This window comes from Oncorhynchus keta, chromosome 32, assembly GCF_023373465.1.
Source record: "Oncorhynchus keta strain PuntledgeMale-10-30-2019 chromosome 32, Oket_V2, whole genome shotgun sequence".
Lineage (NCBI taxonomy): Eukaryota > Metazoa > Chordata > Actinopteri > Salmoniformes > Salmonidae > Oncorhynchus > Oncorhynchus keta.
The window spans coordinates 8,254,498-8,277,610 of NC_068452.1; the positions used below are offsets into that span (position 1 = coordinate 8,254,498).

The following is a 23,113-nucleotide window of genomic DNA, read 5'->3' on the forward strand; positions in this document are numbered from 1 at the left end:
GAATTAGAATTCCATTCAAGTCCATTTATATGGTTGTTGCTAACACGGCAATTTGTTACTTCAAAAACGTTAATAGAGGTCCTCATAATCCATTAGGACACATTTTTTATCAGCGACATTTTATAGCAGCCTCTGGGGCAAATTCTGTCGCTGTCCACGGCGCTGGAAATGTTGCCAAAGCTACGCTTTTGACGGCGAACGCTCGAAAGAACATGGATAGACCGGCGGGAATAACAGGTCGCAGCTTCACGGATGCCAGAACAAACACACATAGAGGCCTAACAGATTGTGCCAGGAAAAGTAGTTCTCCCTTGGGTGGAGAGGGAAATGCACGGGGGCGATATAATAGCTGAGATGTAATCAGGGATGTAGATGTGGACAATCAACGTTTTCCAGACAGCTTTTAATTATGCATACTACACTGATAGGCCATATGCTCGTAAATAATTGGATAAATGGCCATATGTCTCTTTTTGGGTGGGTCAGTGCTAAATTTAGTTGGATTGCTTTGTATATTTTATGCACACATAAATACCCTCTCAGAATCAGCCAAAATGTTCAATAATGATAAATAATTAAAACGTTGGGGGTCGTTGGCTACCCGCCCAAAAACAAAAAATATTGAGAGAGAGAGAGAAATTCAATGGGTTATGACGCTGAAGTCAGCCACAGGCATGTGTGTCTTGAATGTCACATGATGGAAGCTTCGTGGTGGGTTTGGTACTTGATTGAACAGCTGTGTCGCATTCAACTCACTCGAATCCCGAATGACGTTAAGGAAGAGAAGTCTATGAATGTCAATCTCGGGACCGTTGGTTTATCCAAAGGAGAGACATTATTTGCGGGCTGCATTTCGCAAAAGCGAACTCTTGTTTTTTTTTTTGTTTAATCAGTGAAGCTTCATAGGCTATCCATATCCCCAACGGCTGCCGCTGCCCAACTGCTGGCGCCAGGCTGAAGTGGAATGCGCACTAGTATTGTCCTGCCGCACATCCACTGCGCACTGCATCTCCGCGAGTCAACAGTAGAGAAGTGGAGAGCAACGCGGGAGAAACAGTATTGTAAGGAAACGAGCGCTTTCCTCGACGAGACTTCTTTGTGAAGGTAAACAATGTTTATTTGAATTATTTCCTCTCCACTTGATAGACTATATTGTTTTCTTCACTCACTGCTCTGTAAAAAAATAACTAACTTTTAGAAGTTTAAGCTTATTCCTGTGACGTAGGCTCTAGAAGAGAAAAAAAACATTTAACTCTAAATGTCTAATGACACTACACACTGTATCATTTGTATAAATATTCAACTCCATTTAGTCAGTTGTTGAGTTTAATCGAAAGGAGATGGCTGTATTATGTAGAGGGAAAAACTTATTTTTCACACTTCCATAGACAGCTTTTTTTTTACCATGTCGATGTGAATACGAACAGGTAGTTTTTACGACAGTGTGGACACGATATGTTCAGCATGAATTAATATGTGTAAGCATTGGTTTGCTTTTTAAAAGATATCTCTGGAATTGACGTTGTTGGCGGGCTACTTATAGATATAATTGCAAGCCCTTGCTTTCAAAAGCGAAGCGATATTGAACGCATCCCACTTGGTCATTTCATTTAGGTTTAGTGCATTACTGAAGAGCGAGACCAGGCAGATGGTGGAAAGTGGAGTCGATATCGATTTTGTTTGGTGGTTTGAGTTATCTGTGATGCTGTAATACGTTTGATAGTGAAATATGCTATCGCTATGATCAAACCTGAAACGATCGTAAACTTTTTCAATTTACCTTACTGAATTGTAATGGGATACATGCACGTTTTTTCAGTTCAGGACCAAGGACAGCGATTCGAGGTATTCATGGACCAAAACAGTACAGAGACCACTTCATCTTACGATAAATGTGGCCCTTGGACATTGTAATGGTTTAGATACTCCTTTGTGTGTCCGTTTACGATTCAGCCTTTGCGCCTTTAGATTCAATTATTAAGTCGTCCATTATAAATGTGTAAAGTCTATTTTGTATCATGATCAAATGTGAAATGCAATGCAAATATCCCAAGCACTCTGCACTAGAAAAGGTTGTAGACAAACTTGGCTGAAAGCCAGTCATTGTGTCCCGGACCAATATTTGTAATAGCTGGGTCATGAGAAGGACTGAACGGCCAATTTTCCACAGCTCAACAGACTGTAACAAAGCCCAGAAGTAATAGTTGGCGGAAACTTTTAACCAAAGCGTTTTCTATAGGCCTACAGTATATGTGACGCATGCAGCCATCAAACCCTGCCTACCTTCCTCCTGCCAACCTGCTAAAGTAGCTGTTGAGTTCTCAGCTCCCCTTGTCTGACAATCTTCCCAAGTTCAGCACCTCATAGCTAATACATATTTAATAATACAATCCTGTATTTTTTTTTTTTTTGTGGGGACTGGTAATGACTAAGAAATGTTTCATCTTAACTGTGGAGGCACTTAAATGAGTGTGCTGGGTGGATAGCACTTTAGAATAGAATTTACATTACGAGTAATATGGTAGTCCCTATAGGCACATGCAACTGAATTGAGTGCTCATGCTAAATTAAATGTGCAGATGTTCTACTTATGCATGCCTATACACAATGACTAATTAGTCCATCTGTCATGTTACTCACATTGGGCCTAATCATATTTACAATCTAAGAATTTGTCAGCAGGCGATATTAAATATTTCCTCTTCTAAAGAGTCACCGTGGAATAGAGTCACCGTGGAATAGAGTCACCGTGGAATAGAGTCTAGAGTCACCTATGACTAATGAGTTGCAGGCAGCCTCGGCCCTCTGAGTACTTTGTAAACACATGACTAGTGGTCTCAGTCGTGTAGAGTTACCTAGGTTAGGGAGGTTAGACAGGGTTCACATTAACCCAACACTTTTCAGAGTTGGACAGCACATGGTAATGGTATGTGTGCTTTATTGGCATGGGCATGCGGTCATGGAACAGTCCCAATCGGAAGTGTCCGCCGAACGTCCGATAGGTTAGATTGGGCTGCGTGTCTTTCATGTAGATAATCAACAAAAACAAGGATCAGACTGAGATATTGGGTGATTTTTGTCTTGTGCTTTTAATTGCAGTTGGTTATTATTTACAATCATGTAACACTGGTGACAAAGGCGTTCCTTGTATGCCGGACTTCCCTTCGCATCCCCAGGTCATTCCATGATTAGTTGTCATAATCAAAGACTAACTAACTGTATCGTTTTGGATACAACTGAATACAATAAAAACCGACTTTTAAAATTGCCGTTGAAAAGTCATAATGAAGTAAGAGAGAAATTAGTTGTTATCTGTCAAGCCTATACATGCCTGTAGTCTGTAGCCTTGGAGACTGGCAGTCATGAACACGGACCAATGTCCTGGCTGCTACCACAGGCTAGTTCACAGCCGATGTACACTGACACTGCGTCAGCATCTGCTTGACAGGGAGCTAATACCACTCTCTCTCTCTTTCTGGTGGAGGTCCCATATCACAGAGCCTGCCTCTTCTTGTACAGTCAGTCCTCCCGTCTGTCCGCTTTACACTATTACACTGTCTCAGCCAGCCTGCCTATACCCCTGTCTGTCTGTTTGTCTGTCTGTCTCTCCCCTATGACACTGTCATAACAACACACTGACTTCGTGACTCTTACATGTAAGCGCTGTTTCTTCCGACTGGCCCATGAGCCTATTCGGTCTTCCTTAATGTGGGAACCTTAGTATTGTGCCGCACACAAAAGAGACATGGCCAAGCTAAGTACTTAAAGAGAGAGCAGTACTTGGTCTCATGACAAAGCCGGAGAATGTGCCATTTCTCTGGGTGACTGGCTGTGTTGTGCCATTTGCCTCTCAAACGCAATGCACTGCCATGACGTTTGCCTCTACGTTTATGAGGAACTGTGGGAGAGTTCCTCGTAGCATACAGCTGAGGTATGAAGAGACTCACTTATGTGTCTTCATTTTTAAGTGAAAATACATTTGATCAGATCCAATTATAGATTTCTGACATAATCAACAGTGGAGTGTCATCTGAAAGAATTTGATTTGAGAAAATGATGACCACAGTTCCTCTTATTTTATTTTGGGATTTGGAGTTGATTGACAGGCTGTTGACAATCTGGCCATGTTTGAAGAGGCGGTAACACTTTCTATGGATAGTCCATCTGTAGATGCTCTACAGATTGTCAGTAGCATTTCAACTAACTATCTACTATCTCTAACCCGAACCTTAACCCTAACCCTTAATCTAAACTTAAACCCCACCCTTACTGTAACCTTAGAAAGCAGTTGCTTATCAACAGATAGTATGACCGTCTGTAGAGCATTTACAGATGGAAAATCGGAACCATACGAATGAAGTGTGACCGAAGAGGCGAGCAGAGCCAAGAAACACTGGCTGAGATCTGTCAGGGAGATGCCTTTGGAGCAACATAAAAGGCTCGGAGCGAGGCAAGCACTGCTCAAGCATATTAACATGTTCTGACATTAACTGTCCCCAGGCACTCAGTCAGAGGCAGTCCGTTGTTGCCTCTGAACCCTAAAGACTCTAGGCTGGTAAGATGCCCTCTGCAGAGTCTCCAGAGGTTTAACTGTTGGGTTGAGTTTGTGTTAAAAAATGAAGCCCTCTTTTTTTTATTTTTTGTGGAAATTGAAATATTTAGATGGAGGGCCGTTGGAATGTTGTTTTGGGAGTACAGAGGTGAAATAACATGACCTTTATGACCTGGGGAAGAGTACCCGGGAGTCTGAGTGTTTTGTTGGTCAAGAAGACTGACATATGAGTATGGCTGAGTTAGCACAGCCCTGTAGTGCCTATGCTACTGTATGCTAGTGCTATATACAGGGGCTATGGAGGGTGATGATTGTGGCTAGCTAGCTGCTAGATTCCACCATGGCCCCATGTCGTGTCCCCCATGTCGAGCCACTGACCCCAGGGCCCTATAGTCCTCTGATGCTGTCCACCCCACTGACCGCCCGCTCGCATCAGTGGAACACACAGGCCACGTTACTCTGGAGACGGTGCGTAGCGACATCTGGCCGTCATGGAAACTGGGTCAGTGGCTTTCCCGAAAGGAGTGCACAGACGAGTCCTTGACAGAGAAATAATGTTTTTTTTAAAACACACAAAAAAAAACATTTTAGTTAACATGCATTTCTGTTCTGCTATTGACAAATGTTTGCGTAACTCCAGCGGTTACCGGATTATAACCAGGTCCTAGCGTGACCATCACGTTCTGTGGTAGGGACCAAGTCGGTTGGGTAATAGAAGCCCAACTGTCTGTTTCATACTGTTGAATTTGCATGAGCTACTATGTTCAGAATGCTTGGTATTAAAATGAGCCGGTGTAGCCTATTAGCAACATCCACAAACAGAGTGTCGATGACATCTAAATTGATCATGACAAGGACGGTGCCTCCAAGCAACCAATGGATAACACCTTAGCCTTAAACATATCCAAAGACTAAACATATACATTCCATATGCGATCCTGACCACTGACCACCATGAACCCCTTTTTCCATGAGGCTGTGAGAGTTCTGGGAACAGAGTTCTGTTCATCCCCCCGCATCATTGACTTTCTGGCGGTTGTGTTGAAAAACGGTAGTTGGTTTTTGGGTTGAATGGAGGCTGATGAGGCTGGGTGCATGCTAATTGAATGGACAGAGAGAGTACCGACTGACCTAGTTTAGTGGTGATGCAGTGGGTTCCATTCCTCTGGAGACAGTTAGATACATGTGCACATCTGCCTGAAAGGCGCTGCGTGGTCAATCTGACATCTGCTGTTGCCGTACAGCATTTACTGCGATGCGGCCTCCGCAGAAGTCAGAGCAAATCTACTTTTTGCCTTTCGCCGTCAGCCAATCATGTCAATGTGGAGCTTTACGGGGCCGTCTGCATTGTTACAAAGTTTGAGAGGTGCACGGCGAGGCAGTACGGCGCTTGATTTGGCCTCTGCCTTCCTCCGGAGGCTACGCAATTGCGTCACACCCTCCATACGAAGACTCCGACCACATTTTCGGATCAAGCATAAATTGGCTTTAAGTCGCTGTTAAAATGAACTCCGCCCTCGAGTGGTGGGAAACACACCACAGAACAGACCTGGGTCATGTTCATAAAGCACCAACCGGAGAAAAATGAAACGGAACTGGGACTTGTCTAAATAAGAAACCATCCTTTTAGTTTTCTATCGCTTGCCTTTATGAACAGAACCCAGAGTAGGTGCATGGTCAAAATGGCTTCAGGTGCTATCAAATAAGACTGTTAGGTTTCTATAGTAATAGAAAATGCTAGACACTAAACAGGAAGTACGGTTCACTAGATTGTCGCTGTTGGGTGTTCATCCAAGTATTGGATTGGTATTGGATTCCAGTCACAGAATGGATGTGTCCACCTTCTTCAAAGGTAGTTTGTAAAAATGCAAAGGGGGACTATGGGGCTTTTTGGATCTCCCTGCTTAGGCCCTGTAAGCTTTGAACATCTAATGAGACACATTGGTCAATAGACAGTTTTTCTCGGCTCAATCTCCGTTCATAATCCCATACGGGCTGAAACAATGTGTGGACTGAATTAGTATTCATGGTAGATTGAATGGGGCCTGTTGATCTCTTTGTGTGTGTGTGAATGGACATGATGGAGAGTTTCAATGGTTATTGGCATCCTTTGATCGAATCCAAAAGTGTGTGTGCAGATGCAAGCATGTGTGTGTTATGTGCATTTGTCGATAAGTTTCTTGGAAACCAATGACTCACACATTAAACTGGCAAGTTGGACATCATCATAGCTTCCTGTACTCCGCACTGTACCATTGGCATTAAGCCTTTGCCAAGACTGTGCTTCAAGTGGCGAGGATTGGACACAATGACACTCCAACTATTATATATTTGAAATTATAAACTGGGTGGTTCGAGCCCTGAATGCTGATTGGCTGAAAGCTGTGGTATATAAGATTGTATACCATGGGTATGACAAAACATGTCTTTTGACTGCTCTAATTACGTTGCGTCGTGCCTAAGAACAGCCCTTTATAAGTGGATCCATACAAATCTAGGAAACGGATGATTCCAAAATAAAAAAACCACTAACTACTGATGTTATGCATTTAATCTTGCTATCCTTTGGGTAGGAGAAACAGACTGCCTTAGGCAGAGAGCAGAGCAAATGGCTCCTCAAAAGGTTGCTACCACTAGGATAATGACATCTGAGGGAATTGGAAATAAGTTGTCAAAGAGATGATTAATATTTCATATTTTAGTTTTTTTTCTTTTTTTCTCATTTTCATGTTGAGGTAGAGGATATTGTTCTGCCCTAACGACAACAATTTCACAATGACACTTAGACTATGAAACTGCATTCCCACATCTAACTTCCTGGTATTTTCACTGCAGAAAAGATAAATCTGTCTGGATATTTCTCAATCTTTTACTTGTATATGACCCAAAGGTCAAAGGTCAACAACAACACCCTGCACTGGTTGCTTTCTCCTGGTATAAGAGTTCATGAATATAACAACATAGAATATCTTTGCTAATAACTTCCCGTGGAAGTAGCTGTTTTGGACACTTTTCATAGAACAAGTTAACAGTCATTAATGTACATAAATAATGTACATTAATGTACATAAATAAAAAGTGTCCAAATCCAGTTGAAATAGAGAATCGCACACTTTTTTTTTTACCCTATTTCCCCAGCCACTTTAATATGGACAGACTATTTCTGACTGATCACACAAGGACTAATGACGTCTGTACGTCTGTTCGGTCATTATGTTTTGTATCATTTAGTATTCTGTCATTTGGTGCTCTGTCATTATTGTGATTTAGTGTTCTGTCATTTTTGTATTATCATTCAGTGTTCTGTCATTTAGGCGTAGCTTTTTGTCGTCTATCATTTCAAATTCTGTTATTTAGAAAACTGTAATTGTGTCCACACCAGGAAGTAGGCCTTCTATACATTGAAGCTCAAACTGCCTTGATAGATCTCTATTTCTAGAGGTTTGGTAATGATGCCTTGTGGGTGTAACGCGGAATGAGCGCAATGGGATGCTAGCATTGAATGTTAACCGCCCTATGATGAAACACAGTAGCCTGTCAATGAATGGCCTTGTGCATCACATGCAAACTAGCGCTTCACATGCTAGCGAAGCCACTGGTGTTGAAAGGCTGGTATTAATGTCTAAGTGGACGTGTGGGTCGACGCTTTACTGAATGGGGACTGATTGGCTACCTGATAATGCCCCTCATTGCTTACACATGCTGGACCTTTGTGCTACAAAAAAGTACAATTTGATTGACTGGTGAGTCAATGGTTGTGTCCCTATCACCTCATCTCCTTTCCTTCCTGATAGCTGACCAATGGAAATGTTCCACCTCTGAGTGAGCTACAAGGCCCAAATGTACTTTTGGTTTGAAGAGAAGGCCTATGGGACATTTTGCTGTCATCCACTTCTAATTAAATGTAATTGATTGTCTAATTGTCCAAATTTATAAAGTGGTTCATTGGTAATGATGGAATAGACCAGTGTCATTACACGCATAGCTGTACCATAGTGAGTCAACCGTAGTGGGAGAGATGACATGTTGCATCCACAGTCACCGAGGTCAGATGAGATATTTACATTACCAAGTCATTACCGCTGTTGCAACAATGACTCTGACTCGCTCCTTTGACACGATGAACATGCGAAAGCCCTTTAAATGAGATACATTAGTCTCATCTTATACATTCGTACCCACATGTTACCGACATCGTGATACGATGGCTCGTGAGGCCATGTTATCGACATCGTGATACGAGGGCTCGTGAGGCCATGTTATCGACATCGTGATACGAGGGCTCGTGAGGCCATGTTATCGACATCGTGATACGAGGGGTGGTGAAGCCACACGAAGCCACCCAAGTCGATGCAAAGAGAGAAAAAACAAAGCCTGATTAGATTGCTATTTCTCACACACACACTCCCACTGGAAAACAGCCAGTGACAGTAAACAGACAACTCATTATGTGAAATGACTGCCTTTTCAACACATATCCCCATGCATGCCAGGAAACCAGGCTTCTGGCTAGCGTGGGTTACGGCTACTGCAACCAAGTGATCAGTGTTGCTTATGACTGATGGAGCATCAACATCAATAAGCTGTTGCATATGTCACACCATCATAGTGTAAGACTGCTGGACTTCTGCTTGACCGGATCGTGCTGTGTTAATCCGATCGGTCTTGACCGGATCATGCTGTGTTAATCCGATCGGTCTTGACCGGATCATACTGTGTTAATCCGATCCCGGATCATGCTGTGTTAATCCGATCGGTCTTGACCGGATCATGCTGTGTTAATCGGATCCCGGATCATGCTGTGTTAATCCGATCCCGGATCATGCTGTGTTAATCGGATCCCGGATCATGCTGTGTTAATCCGATCCCGGATCATGCTGTGTTAATCCGATCCCGGATCATGCTGTGTTAATCCGATCCCGGATCATGCTGTGTTAATCCGATCCCGGATCATGCTGTGTTAATCCGATCCCGGATCATGCTGTGTTAATCCGATCCCGGATCATGCTGTGTTAATCCGATCCCGGATCATGCTGTGTTAATCCGATCGATCTTGACCGGATCATGCTGTGTTAATCCGATGGGCTGAATTAAGGAATATGAGGAGTAATGTAAGGTGTTGGAGCCATTCACAGGCTTCCCCAGCACTATTAGTGGTGTGTGGTTTGGGCCTGGGGCCTGAGGCAAGGCGAGGACAGCCAAACCGACAACTGCAGTTCAAAGTTCAGCTTTTTCAAAATCAGCCCAATGTTCATGAAGCACGATGGTTATTTGAATAATTATTTTTATTTTGAGAGATCAGGGCACGAGGCTATTTTCTAAAATACAGCAAAACAACTGACAAAGTAATACACTAATATAAAAGTACACTGAACTATAATACACCGATTGGTTGTCAGGATGGAAAGGAGAGCAGGGAGGATTACTGGGACATTTGTGACACACTGAGACATGCCTGGCAGGCAGCGCTGCCTCCCAGGTAATGCTCCTGGCTTAAACTACCTACAAGTTTGTCTGGCAATTGACAACTGGGACGCAGGCTTGACCATGGGGTCTTAGCCATTGCCTTACAATTGACCATTAGGACATAGACATGGCCTTATCATTGACTACTGTGACACCGACCACTACCTTTTTCTATTAACTCTCCACTAACTCCATCCTCTGTCTCTCTGCAGTTTCTTTTTCTGCCGGCGGCGCCCCCTGCAGTTGTTGATGTGGTATGACCCTGTGTGGCAGGAAGGTGTTGACGGTGCTGAGCAGCGTGTTCGCTGTGTGTGCCCTGGGCCTGCTGGGCGTCGCTGTCAGTACTGACTACTGGCTCTATCTGGAGGAGGGCGTCATCCTGCCCCTCAACCAGAGTACCGAGTTACGCATGTCCCTGCACTCAGGCCTCTGGCGGGTCTGCTTCACAGCTGGTAAGTTTCTAGTTAGGGGTAGACGTTGCCCCTTAAGTACAGATCTAGGATCAGTTCAGCTTAGACATGCATATGTCCCTGCAGTCAGAGATGTGGAGAGTCTGATTCATATTTGGTGAGTAGATGTTTCCCCCCTGGCACAAGTGTAAGATCAAGGTCAATAAAATATATATATATTCTTTGACTGTCCCCGTGGAGAACCCTTTTTGGTTCCAGGTAGAACCCTTTTGGAACTCACAACCCAAAAGGGTTTCCTATTGGGACAGCCGAAAAACCCATTTGGAATCCTTTCTACAGAGGGTTCTTACATGGAACCAAAAAGGATCTACCTGGAACCAAAAAAAGGTTATTCTACGGGGACAGCCAAATAACCCTTTCAGGTTCTAGATAACACCTTTTTTCTAAGAGTTTAGTAGTACGGTGCCCCTGGAGCAAATTACTCAAGGACACATTGTCAGATTTTTACCAGCGAACTTTAAGTTACTGGCCCAACGCTCTAACTGCTAAGCTACCTGCCGCCCTAGACGTTGCCCCTCGGCACGAATCTAGGATCAAGGTAGACGCTGCCCCTTAGGCATACCTACCAAGAGATTTCTCATCAGTTAGTCACAGCTGTGTACATTCCCCCTCAAGCAGACACCAAGATGGCCATTAAGGAACATCACTGGACTATATACAAACCATATATCCTGAGGCTGCATTTATTGTAGCTGGGAATTTTAACAAAGTAAATTCGAGAACAAGGCTACCTAAATTCTACCAGCATATTGATTGTGCTACGTGAGGGGGAAATAGCCTCGACCACTGCTACTCTAACTTCCGCAATGCATACAAAGCCCTCCCTTTGGCAAATCCGACCATGACACCATCTTGCTCCTACCGTCTTATAGGCAGAAACTCAAACAGGATGTACCAGTGACGAGAACCATTCAACGCTGATCCGACCAATCGGAAGCCACGCTTCAAGATTGTTTTGATCACGCAGACTGGAATATGTTCCAGTCAGCCTCAGAACAACATCGACCTATACGCTGACTCGGTGAGTGCATTTATAAAGAAGTGCATTGGAGATGTTGTGCCCACTGTGACTATTAAAACCTACCCTAACCAGAAACCGTGGATGGATGGCGGCATTCGCGCAAAACTGAAAGTCCGATCCACCGCATTTAACCATGGAAAAGAGGTCTGGGAATATGACTAAATATAAACAGTGTAGTTATTCCCTCTGCAAGGCAATCAAAAAAGCAAAATGCCAGTACAGGGACAAGGTGGAGTCACAATTCAACGGCCCAGACACGAGACGTATGTGGCAGGGTCTACAGACAATCATGGACTACAAAAAGAACGTCACGGATACCGACGTCACGCTTCCAGACAAACTAAACACCTTCTTTGCCCGCTTTGAGGATAATAAAGTGCCACCGTCGCGGCCCGCTAACAAGGACTGCACCCCAAACCCCCCTCCCCCACTCTCTGTGGCTGACGTGAGGAAAACGTGTTAACCCTCGCAAGGCTCCTGGCCTAGACGGCATCCCTAGCCGCATCCTCAGAGCATGCACAGCTTGCTGGTGTGTTTACAGACATATTCAATCGCTCCCTATCCCAGTCTGTTGTTCCCAAATGCTTCAAGATGGCAACATTGTTCCCGTACCCAAGAAGGCAAAGATAACTGAATTAAATGACTACCGCCCCGTAGCACTCACTTCTGTCATCATGTGCTTTGAGGGACTAGTCAAGGACCATATCACCTCCACCTTACCGGCCACCCTAGACCCATTTCAGTTTTCATACCGCCCCAACAGGTCCACAAATGACACAATTGCCATTACACTGCACACTTCCCTATCCCATCTGGACAAAAGGAAAACATATGTAAGAATGCTGTTCAGCATTCAACACCATAGTACCCTCCAAGCTCATCATCAAGCTGGAGGTCCTGGGTCTCAACCCTGCCCTGTGCAATTGGGCCCTGGACTTTCTGACTGTCGCCCCCAGGTGGTAGGAAACAACATCTCCACTTCGCTGACCCTCAACACTGGGGGACAACAAGGGTGCGTGCTCAGCCCCCTCCTGTACTCCTTATTCACCCACGACTGCGTGGCCATGTCACCCAAAACCCTGACAAACTTCTACAGATGCACAATCGAGAGCATCCTGTCGGGCTGTGTCATAGCCTGGTATGGCAACTGCACTGCCCTCAACCGCAAGGCTCTCCAGAGGGTGGTGCAGTCTGTGCAACGCATCACTGGGTGTAAACTACCTGCCCCCCTACAGCACCCAATGTCACAGGGAGGCCAAAAAGATAATCTAGGACAACCACCTGAGCCACTGCCTGTTCACACCGCTACCATCCAGAAGGCGAGGTCAGTACAGGTGCATCAAAGCAGGGACCGAGAGACTGAAAAACAGCTTCTACCTCAAGGCCATCAGACTGTTATACAGCCACCACTAACTCAGAGAGGCTGCTGCCTACATTGAGGCCCAATCAATGGCCACTTTAATAAATGGATCACTAGTCACTTTATACTATGCCACTCTAAATAATGCCACTTTAATACTCATATCACATGTATATACTGTATTTTATACCATCTATTGCAATTTGCCTATGCCGCTCGGCCATCACTCATCCATATACTTACATGTACACGTTCTCATTCACACGTATTAGGTAGTTGGGGAATTGTTAGATTACTTGTTAGATATTATTGCCCTGTCGGAACTAGAAGCACAAGCATTTCACTACACTCTGATTAGCATCTGCTGACCATGTGTATGTGACATAACATTTGATTTCATGATTTGATTTGATCATCATAACCCTTAACCATTCAGGGACACTGACCGGTGTTTACTTCAGTGTCTATGTCTAATGACTGGTACCTTCTAGCTGGCCCCGGTGCCAGTCTGTTTCTGATTTTGGTAAGTGATGACAGGAAGTTGGGCGAGGCGGCGAAACAGGCTGGCACTCCAGTCCTGATTCACTAGACCGCCACAGGACCCACTCTTGAGAGTCAAATGTTCATCCTCTCCTCTCTCCACTCCCTCCCGGCTGCATCCCAATAATCTGTCCTTGCGTTACCCTGTCTACCCATGTTGGGTTATGACCATTACTTGTCCTGTCAACTCACCCTGGCTGCTCTCTTGCTCTGGTACGCTGACGGGGGGGGAGAGGGGGGAATCATGCTCTTCTACATTCCCTTTTTCCTTTGTCACTACCCCATGTGTCTCATTGCTGAACTGTTCTTCAGTGCTGGCCCGTGCCGCTCGTCATTCCAGCATACAGCACCTGTCCTTATTACCCCCCCTCACCACCCCCGAGGCATGCTGGGAGCTTGAAGCAGGAAGCACTAACTTTCACCCCTTTTCTCTCTTAGCGACGGCAGCTTTCAAAGTGTTTCCGAGCAGTAAACCAGGTATTCACTTCCTCTCTGATGTACTGTACTCTCTCTCCCCAGGTAGCCTCTGGATACTGAGGCTGACACAATCAACTGTAGCCAGTGCATGAGAATCAAACTAGTGACCTAACATTTACTGTATTTAAAATGCATGCACTTGCTAAGTAAATATTTGTGAGGACAATAAATAGGATTTGTTTGTATATTGCCATTATACCAGTGAAGGCTGGTGGAGGTATAAATGGGGAGGACTGGCTAATTTCTCCCTCCACCAGCATTCTACTTTCCAGGAAGCATCACAGAGTGGCATGATGTTACAAAGCACACTCCTAGGTACTTCCACTTAACGTGTCTTTTTTTTTGCCCTCAGTGTCCATCCTTACCCTCCCATAAATCCTCAAGCAACACACTGTCAACATTACATGTTTCTGTGGTGATTAAATAGAGGACGTTTTGCTTCGGTCCAAAAGACCAACTTCCATTGAGGTTTTAGCTGTGATTTAATGGCCTTGTTTCTAAACTGCCCCAACTAGCTATCCGTTTGACCCAGAAAATCTAGGCTTGTGTTGGGTTAGTTAGTGACCGACACACAGGGTCTATCTGGCTCAGTACTGTTACGATACATCATTACACCATAGAGAGTGAATGGGCTGTGTTAGGCCCAGTATTTCTGCTGCGTAGCGTCCATTGAGTGGGGGTATTAAATGCGTCTGTTGGTCCCAGTCTCTGTTTGATTTGTGCTGGTGCTGACTTTGGCCAATCCACTGTATAAAAGCTCTATTCTCTCATGCCCATGAGACTATGAAGATTATGTTATGACTAGGGTGCTATAGTAGTGCTATACTAGGGTGCTATGGTAGCTTGCAAACAGGTCACTGATTGAACCACCTCATAGCGAGTAAGAAACATGAAGGGGATTTGTTATTGAATCAAATTGAATGAAATCGGCCACCTATCGACTTTGGACCGTAGACATTAAAAACAGTAGACAGTGCTGACGTCTTCCACTCATTCCTATGGACAATTTGAAGCGCGTCATATTGCTGCATGGCACCTCCTCGTAGGCTGCCGGCCCGTAATTGGTTCTGTGTCAGTACATGGTCCTGTATGACAACAGATGTAGTCAGAATGGATCCGTTTATGATTAAATATCTTAAACTTGTAGCGGACTTTAAATGAATTCAGAGTGGGGATCGAAGTTGATCCATAATAAACACATTTTAGAGCCCTAAACGTCCGTCCCCCCCAAAACAAATTGGGCCCTTCTGGCGATTGGAATTTACATAAGCTTTCTAGGGCCAACCGGGGCTTTTTGCACCGCTAGGTTGCTACGAAGTAGACGACCAGCAATAGCTTATGACTTACATAGTGCCTTACTGTGGTCTATATAGGGAATAGGGTGCTATTTGGGACGGGGTAATGATGGCTTAATAAGGCAGCGAGGGATCCCATGGCTCTTCATCACTAGTCTTATAGTAATTAAATTATACCAGACTGACAGCAAAGATTCCCTTATTGAAGAGGGTTAATTACTGTTAAGACTCTGCAGAGCGAGAGAGAGAGAGATTCAAGCGCACGCATACGGTAGGCCGTCACTGTAAATAGGAATTTGTTCTTAACTGACTTGCCTAATTAAATAAAGGTTAAATAAAATAAATAAATACATGCACACACACACACCATCACCAGTGAGTAGGGTGACATTAAAATAAGCACTCTTTCCCCACAGGACAGGGTGATAGAATGTCATGGCTGGGTGTTGGAACAAACAAACATTGAAGAGCTTAGTGTATATTTGTACAATTATGTGTCTTACAAAGTGGTCGCTTGTATCTTCCTCTTTCCTGATCTAACAACCCTGGTGTCGATGTCTGTTTAAACCCTTTAAAACAACACAAGTCTATTCCCAACTCTATGCAACAGTTCTCTTCTATGTCTATTCCCTATTGCCAACTCTATGCAACAGTTCTCTTCTATGTCTATTCCCAACTCTATGCAACAGTTCTCTTCTATGTCTATTCTCTATTCCCAACTCTATGCAACAGTTCTCTTCTATGTCTATTCCCTATTCCCAACTCTATGCAACAGTTCTCTTCTATGTCTATTCCCTATTCCCAACTCTATGCAACAGTTCTCTTCGATGTCTATTCCCTATTCCCAACTCTATGCAACAGTTCTCTTCTGTCTATTCCCTATTCCCAACTCTATGCAACAGTTCTCTTCTATGTCTATTCCCAACTCTATGCAACAGTTCTCTTCTATGTCTATTCCCTATTCCCAACTCTATGCAACAGTTCTCTTCTATGTCTATTCCCAACTCTATGCAACAGTTCTCTTCTATGTCTATTCCCAACTCTATGCAACAGTTCTCTTTTATGTCTATTCCCAACTCTATGCAACAGTTCTCTTCGATGTCTATTCCCAACTCTATGCAACAGTTCTCTTCTATGTCTATTCCCAACTCTATGCAACAGTTCTCTTCTATGTATATTCCCAACTCTATGCAACAGTTCTCTTCGATGTCTATTCCCTATTCCCAACTCTATGCAACAGTTCTCTTCGATGTCTATTCCCTATTCCCAACTCTATGCAACAGTTCTCTTCGATGTCTATTCCCTATTCCCAACTCTATGCAACAGTTCTCTTCGATGTCTATTCCCTATTCCCAACTCTATGCAACAGTTCTCTTCGATGTCTATTCCCTATTCCCAACTCTATGCAACAGTTCTCTTCGATGTCTATTCCCTATTCCCAACTCTATGCAACAGTTCTCTTCGATGTCTATTCCCTATTCCCAACTCTATGCAACAGTTCTCTTCTATGTCTATTCCCAACTCTATGCAACAGTTCTCTTCTATGTCTATTCCCAACTCTATGCAACAGTTCTCTTTTATGTCTATTCCCAACTCTATGCAACAGTTCTCTTCTATGTCTATTCCCAACTCTATGCAACAGTTCTCTTCTATGTCTATTCCCAACTCTATGCAACAGTTCTCTTCTATGTCTATTCCCAACTCTATGCAACAGTTCTCTTCGATGTCTATTCCCAACTCTATGCAACAGTTCTCTTCGATGTCTATTCCCTATTCCCAACTCTATGCAACAGTTCTCTTCGATGTCTATTCCCTATTCCCAACTCTATGCAACAGTTCTCTTCGATGTCTATTCCCAACTCTATGCAACAGTTCTCTTCTATGTCTATTCCCTATTCCCAACTCTATGCAACAGTTCTCTTCGATGTCTATTCCCTATTCCCAACTCTATTCCCAATTCCCAACTCTATGCAACAGTTCTCTTCTATGTCTATTCCCAACTCTATGCAACAGTTCTCTTCTATGTCTATTCCCTATTCCCAACTCTATGCAACAGTTCTCTTCGATGTCTATTCCCTATTCCCAACTCTATGCAACAGTTCTCTTCGATGTCTATTCCCTATTCCCAACTCTATGCAACAGTTCTCTTCTATGTCTATTCCCTATTCATCTACAGTCATGCCATTTCATTCCTGCACCATTCCATCGATTAACTCTACTTACCCCCTTTTCTAGCGATGAGCCTCCTAGTGTGTGGGCTTTGTATTCACGTGTCGTAAAGGGTTAATAAATGCCGTCTTCTCCTTTGCTTGTGTTGCAGGTGATGAGAAGGGCCGTTGTTTCACCGTTCAGTATGTGATGCCCACCAACGTGCAGCTGACCTCTGAGTCTACAGTTAGTGTGCTGAGTAAGTGAAGAAGACTTGTCATGGGGACATATCAAGTGTCTTAGAGTAGGAGTGCTGATTTAAGATCAGTTTGACCTTTTTAGATCACAATGTATAAGATAACATGGACAGGCGGATCTGATCCTAGATCAGCACTCCTACGCTGAGATGCTTTAGGAATACGGGCTCTGGTCCCTAGCAGAAACACACCCGTTCTGTTGTGGGAGGACATAAATGTAGAGACAAGAGTTTTTCCTGAATGTATGACCGGGCAAGTCATTAACTATCCCATAACCAGAGTTGTTCCAGATCAGATCACATGGTCAGGAAAAGCTCTTGGCCTAACTCCGAGGCCACCGGACAGACTGCTGTCACTTTAGGGCTCAAGATATTTCTGTTCTTAAAGTCTAAAAATAACTTTGACATGAGTTGAGTAATATATGAGGGGTATGCCTGAGGAGAGGAAGCACATGCTTCATCGTCAGTCCCCCAGGATCCATTCTGATCACGTCAAACAAAAGGCATGAGTTTCAATGGAATGTCCTTCCTTTGCCTACATGACTCACAATTATCATAATGAATAATAGTCAATTCTGTGGACAATGATGCGATACACATGCTGTATGTCTCACACAAATGTCATTCCCCCAGAGACCGAAGGTGCTCATGATGTATGCTTTGAAGCATGGCGTATGCCAGGGGTAGGTAACTAGATTCAGCCGCGGGACGATTTTTGTCTGAGCGGATGGTTGATTATAATCATTTGTGAAAATGCAAATTGACCACAACTAAGGCCAAAAACAGATTGTATTTGAAAATAACAATAACTTCATACCTTCATTACATTGAGACAGGATCACATATGTCTATTTGCCTTTTTTGTGGAAATACTTGGGAACAGATTTAGTCATTTTAAACTCTGATTTGTTTTTTTTAATGATTTTCCAAAAATGTCAAAGTTTCCGTTGCTAAAAACTTTGGGGGGGGGGGGATAAATTAAACGAGGGCCGATTTTGGCCGCCTGTTGCCAACCCCTGCCGTATGCTCTGTGTAAGAGAAAATATAAATCCATACGACACAGGCTTGGGATGGACTGAATGGTACAGTAGAGCTACAGTGGTCCTAACTGGCACATATCCACAGAATCCACACATGTGCTATTCCTGACTTGCCCCTGAGGCATGGCTCATTCCACTCTAACAAGGAATACAGGGGGAGATATGAAAGACGCAAGGACGCAATTTCTTTTGCGAGAGATGCCCCTCAGGCCAAACGCAGATGGATACACACAGGATGGGTAATGCTCAGACAGGCACTAGGACCATGGAGACACACTGTCAGAGGAATAGAGGCTCTGGGCCAGCTATCTAAAATGCAGTTTGAGTATATCTAAAATACAGAGTGAGAGAGATTCCCATAAGGCCTGAAGTGAGCAAGATGGGCAAATTAATATTTACAAAACTCAGAAAGCAGTAACAAGACCTGTGTCGCTCTCCCAAATTAAATAATTAGCAAAACCCACAGACCAGGCCAATATACTACCAGACTCAATTGTATTAGACACATACTTCAGACATATTGTGCTGATTGGCCCGAATCTCATACAATTGTATCTGTAGATGCAATATCCCAATATTGTTTTCCCAATATTTAAAGATTTGATTGATCCAATGGGATCTCCTGCACTATCCAGTAATTTAACCCATTTAGTCGCTGGAAAGCATATACGGCACTCAGGCTGAAGCATAGACCTACCTCTTTACCCAGGCTATGCATTTTGACCTCCTATGGTCCGCTCCTGCTTCATAGCATAGTTATGCTGGTATGGTTAAAGAAGAATCCAGGGAGAAACCATTCTCACAGTGGGGGTGCCGGCAACATCTTTTTAAGTTGAGATGCCTGTGGAGACATCCCAGACCAGGAACAGTGGTAGCTATATTGCTCCTTGTTTGTCAGAGACCCCGAGAGCGGAAAAAAGCAATCAAACTGTGGGAAGTTGAGAAAAAAGTTCCAAAACCAATTTAGCCAGGAAACAAATCTAGTGTTTGCGATATGCCATACACTGCTTTAGGGTTATTTTACTCAGTCAATCAAATCACGTTGTGCTTTATCTCAGTGGTTAGAGGACACATTTATTTGACTCAATTTAAACGCTTCATAGAACACAAGAAGACTCGTCACAATAGATTTGATTTGGGATGAGTTGACACTATTGACTGAATAAACGAAAAACACCAAATAAACCTAGTAAAGTGTGTCATTCTTTCTTTATCTCCTTCCCCTGTTCCAGAGATGATTCGTTCAGCCACTCCCTTCCCCCTGGTGAGTCTCTTCTTCTTGTTCATCGGTTTTGTCCTGAGTAACGTCGGACACATCCGGCCCCACCGCACCATCCTGGCCTTCATCTCCGGAATCTTCTTCATCCTCTCAGGTAAAATGACCTCATTTCACTTCTGTGAATGCATTTTTGTTGGAACAAAAGAGATCCTTCACATTGTTTGAGTCTAAGGGCCAGTTTCCCCGGACGCAGATTGAACCCAGTCCTGGACTAATAAACTATTTCAGTGGAGAATCGCCATGGACAATGTGTGTTAGTCCAGGACTGGGTTCAATCTGTGTCCGGGGAAACTGGCTCAATATGGTTTAGTTTAAAATCCCCAGGACACAGTCTTTGTTGTTTCATCTATTAGTGAATCGCATGCACAGTTATTTTTGGCATTACCATAGAATGCAGCCCTTGTTCCGTAGTAACAGGAAATTTGGGTCCTGTATCAGTGATCACATCGTGACAGCTATGCTATTCATTTCAATTTCTAAGGGAATGTTGCATATATGTACAAGTATGCAAATGTATCACCATAGAATTACAGAATCTGTATTCTTGCTATCGCTCTGTCTCAAACACTCTCTCGCTTTCTCTCTCTCTCCCCCATCTCTCGCTTTCTCTCTCTCCCCATCTCTCGCTTTCTCTCTCTCCCCCATCTCTCGCTTTCTCTCTTGCTTTCGCTCTCTCTGCCCCCATTTCTCTCTCTCTCATTTTCTCTCTCCCTATCCCCCCCCCCCATCTTTCTCTCTCTCTCCGTCCCTCCTCTCTCCCTATCCCCCCCACCCATCTTTCTCTCTCTCTCCATCCCTCCTCTCTCCCTATCCCCCCACCCATCTTTCTCTCTCTCTCCATCCCTCCTCTCTCCCTAGGTCTGTCTCTGGTGGTGGGCCTGGTGTTGTACATCTCCAGTATTAATGATGAGATGTTGAACAGGACCAAGACCAACGAGGCCTACTTCAGCTACCAGTACGGCTGGTCCTTCGCGTTCGCTGCCATCTCCTTCCTGCTCACTGAGGTAACTTCCTCCTTGCTTCTTCATTACATTGTAATCCCAAATCCACCCCCATAGCATAACCTACCCCTAGAGCCTATGCATTTTGCTTACAGCTGTCAATGTAGAGTACATAGGGCAGCGTTTCCCCAAACTCGGTCCTGGGGACCCCAAGTTGTGCACGTTTTGTTTTTTTCCCCCTAGCACTACACTGCTGATTCAAATCCTCAAAGCTCGATGATTAGTCGTTTATTTGAATCACCTGTATAGTGCTACGGGGGGAAAACAGGAGAGAGTTTGGGAAACGCTGACATAGGGAATAGGGTCTAGGGGTCTTTTACGCAATGACACCCACATTAAGTCTGTTGATACAGATCAGCGATTGAGCAATTAACTGTTCCTCATTAGGCATTCATAGAAAGGCACAACCCTGCAGTTGTGCCATCGTTTGTTGAAGAGGATACTTCCGGTATGTTATCCTGCTCCCTTGCATCTGTCATGTATCTCCAGACGGCCGGCGTCATGTCCGTCTACCTGTTCATGAAGCGCTACACGGCCGAGGAGATGTACAGACCCCACCCGGGCTTATACGGGCCGCGCCACAGCAACTGCTCCGACTACTCTGGTCAGTTCCTGCACCCGGACGCCTGGAATCAGCGCGGCCGCAGCCCCTCCAGCATCTCCAGCGAAGCCTCGCTCCAGATGAACCACTCCCTCCACTCCAACTACCCAGCGCTCCTCAAGTGTCCCGAGTACGACCGCATGTCCTCCTCCCCATGCTGAGGCCCGCGTGAAGCCCTGGAGCCTGGGCGGCGGGTTGCTCACACATCCCCAGGAAGGGAGAGTCTGGCTGGGTTGCTGAGGTGGTAGATTAGGTTGGTCGGTCTAGAGGGTGGCGATTGGGAGGCGCCTAGGTTGCGTTTTGCAAGGGTGGGGGGGTGCGTATCTTATTCCACGTGTGTGACAGCCTATTTTGAAGTCATCTTGTAGTGCACTTTTCCCGAGTTTTGACACATTTGTGAGATGACGACCCCCACAGCCGACCTTCCCTCTCTGGTTTTACTCAAAGTACAGTAGAAGTAGTGATTCTCAATCAGACCTTGTTCACCTTCGCCATACAGCACGTTCTCCATCTTGGTCAATATATAAGCTGATATCTCCCCGGTAACCCAAATAGGACTTCTGTCAACTGTATAACTTATCAGATAATATGATACCATAAGCGGGGAGATTGAAAGTGAAAGGTTGTCCTCTCTTTTATTATTTTATCTTGATTCTATTTATTATGACTATGGTTTAATCATACTTCCAGAGAAATACTTGATTACAAGTATTTTTTTAATCAATTTGATTCTTTTTTTCATCGTCCATCTCACGCTCAAACACTGTTGTACTGTCAACGAAGACACACAGATAAGTGTTTTTTTTATTTTTTTTTATGGAAAGAAACCAGGAAGCTACTCAAGGGATGATGAAGTGAAAGGAGAGAGAGAAAAGAGAATAGTGTGTAGACAATAGTGTGACCATCAGATATGGAGAGCCAGTTTGAATGTAATGTAGCTGATGAAGAATGCAGAGTTGATCTAAGCTAGTCCTGATTTTACTGTTCGTAGTGCACCAGGCACATATACGCTTCTGGTCAAACGTTTTAGAACACCTACTTACTTATTCATGGTATTTTTTTATTTTTTACAATTTTCCAAATTGGAGAATAATAGTGAAGACTTTAAAACTATGAAATAACACATCTGGATTCATGTTGTAACCAAACAAGTGTTAAACAAATCAAAATATGTAATATTTCAGATTCTTCAGATAGCCACCCTTTGCCTTGATGACAGCTTTGCACACTCTTGGCATTCTCTCAAACGGCTTCACCAACCGTCTCGAAGGAGTTCCCACATATCCTGGGCACTTGTTGGCTGCTTTTCCTTCACTCTGTGGTCCGACTCATCCCAAACTGGCAGGTATAATTGAGAGAATATCAAGAGTGTACAAAGCTGTCAAGGTAAAAGGTGGCTATTTGAAAATATATAAAGATATTTTGATTTGATTTGATTAACCCTTTTTTGGTTACTACATGATTCTATGTGTTATTTCATAGTTTTGATAGTTTTGATGTTTTCACAATTATTCTACAAAATAAAGAAAACCCCTTGAAGGAGTAACTGTTGTACAACTTTTGACCGGCAGTGTACCTGTACAAGAATTACTGCTCTTTGGAAATTG

General features: G+C 44.0%; 1 protein-coding gene across 1 annotated transcript; it reads left to right on the forward strand.

Annotated features, from left to right (window-relative positions):
- Window positions 1-710: 710 nt before the first annotated feature.
- LOC118364708 (voltage-dependent calcium channel gamma-5 subunit) lies at window positions 711-21,799 on the forward strand. The gene is made up of 6 exons (XM_035746402.1): window positions 711-1,104; window positions 10,231-10,470; window positions 17,502-17,588; window positions 19,858-19,998; window positions 20,763-20,908; window positions 21,395-21,799. Exons 2-6 carry the CDS (start codon window positions 10,275-10,277, stop codon window positions 21,665-21,667), a joined length of 843 nt encoding a protein of 280 aa, XP_035602295.1. The 5' UTR covers window positions 711-1,104; window positions 10,231-10,274; the 3' UTR covers window positions 21,668-21,799.
- The last annotated feature ends 1,314 nt before the right edge of the window (window positions 21,800-23,113 follow it).

Excerpts from the sequence above, each read along its gene's own strand:
- LOC118364708 (XM_035746402.1), top strand. The coding sequence starts at position 10,275 with ATGACCCTGTGTGGCAGGAAGGTGTTGACGGTGCTGAGCAGCGTGTTC. Across the intron at positions 10,471-17,501 it reads GCGGGTCTGCTTCACAGCTG|GTGATGAGAAGGGCCGTTGT; the intron begins GTAAGTTTCTAG and ends CTTGTGTTGCAG. Across the intron at positions 17,589-19,857 it reads GTCTACAGTTAGTGTGCTGA|AGATGATTCGTTCAGCCACT; the intron begins GTAAGTGAAGAA and ends CCCCTGTTCCAG.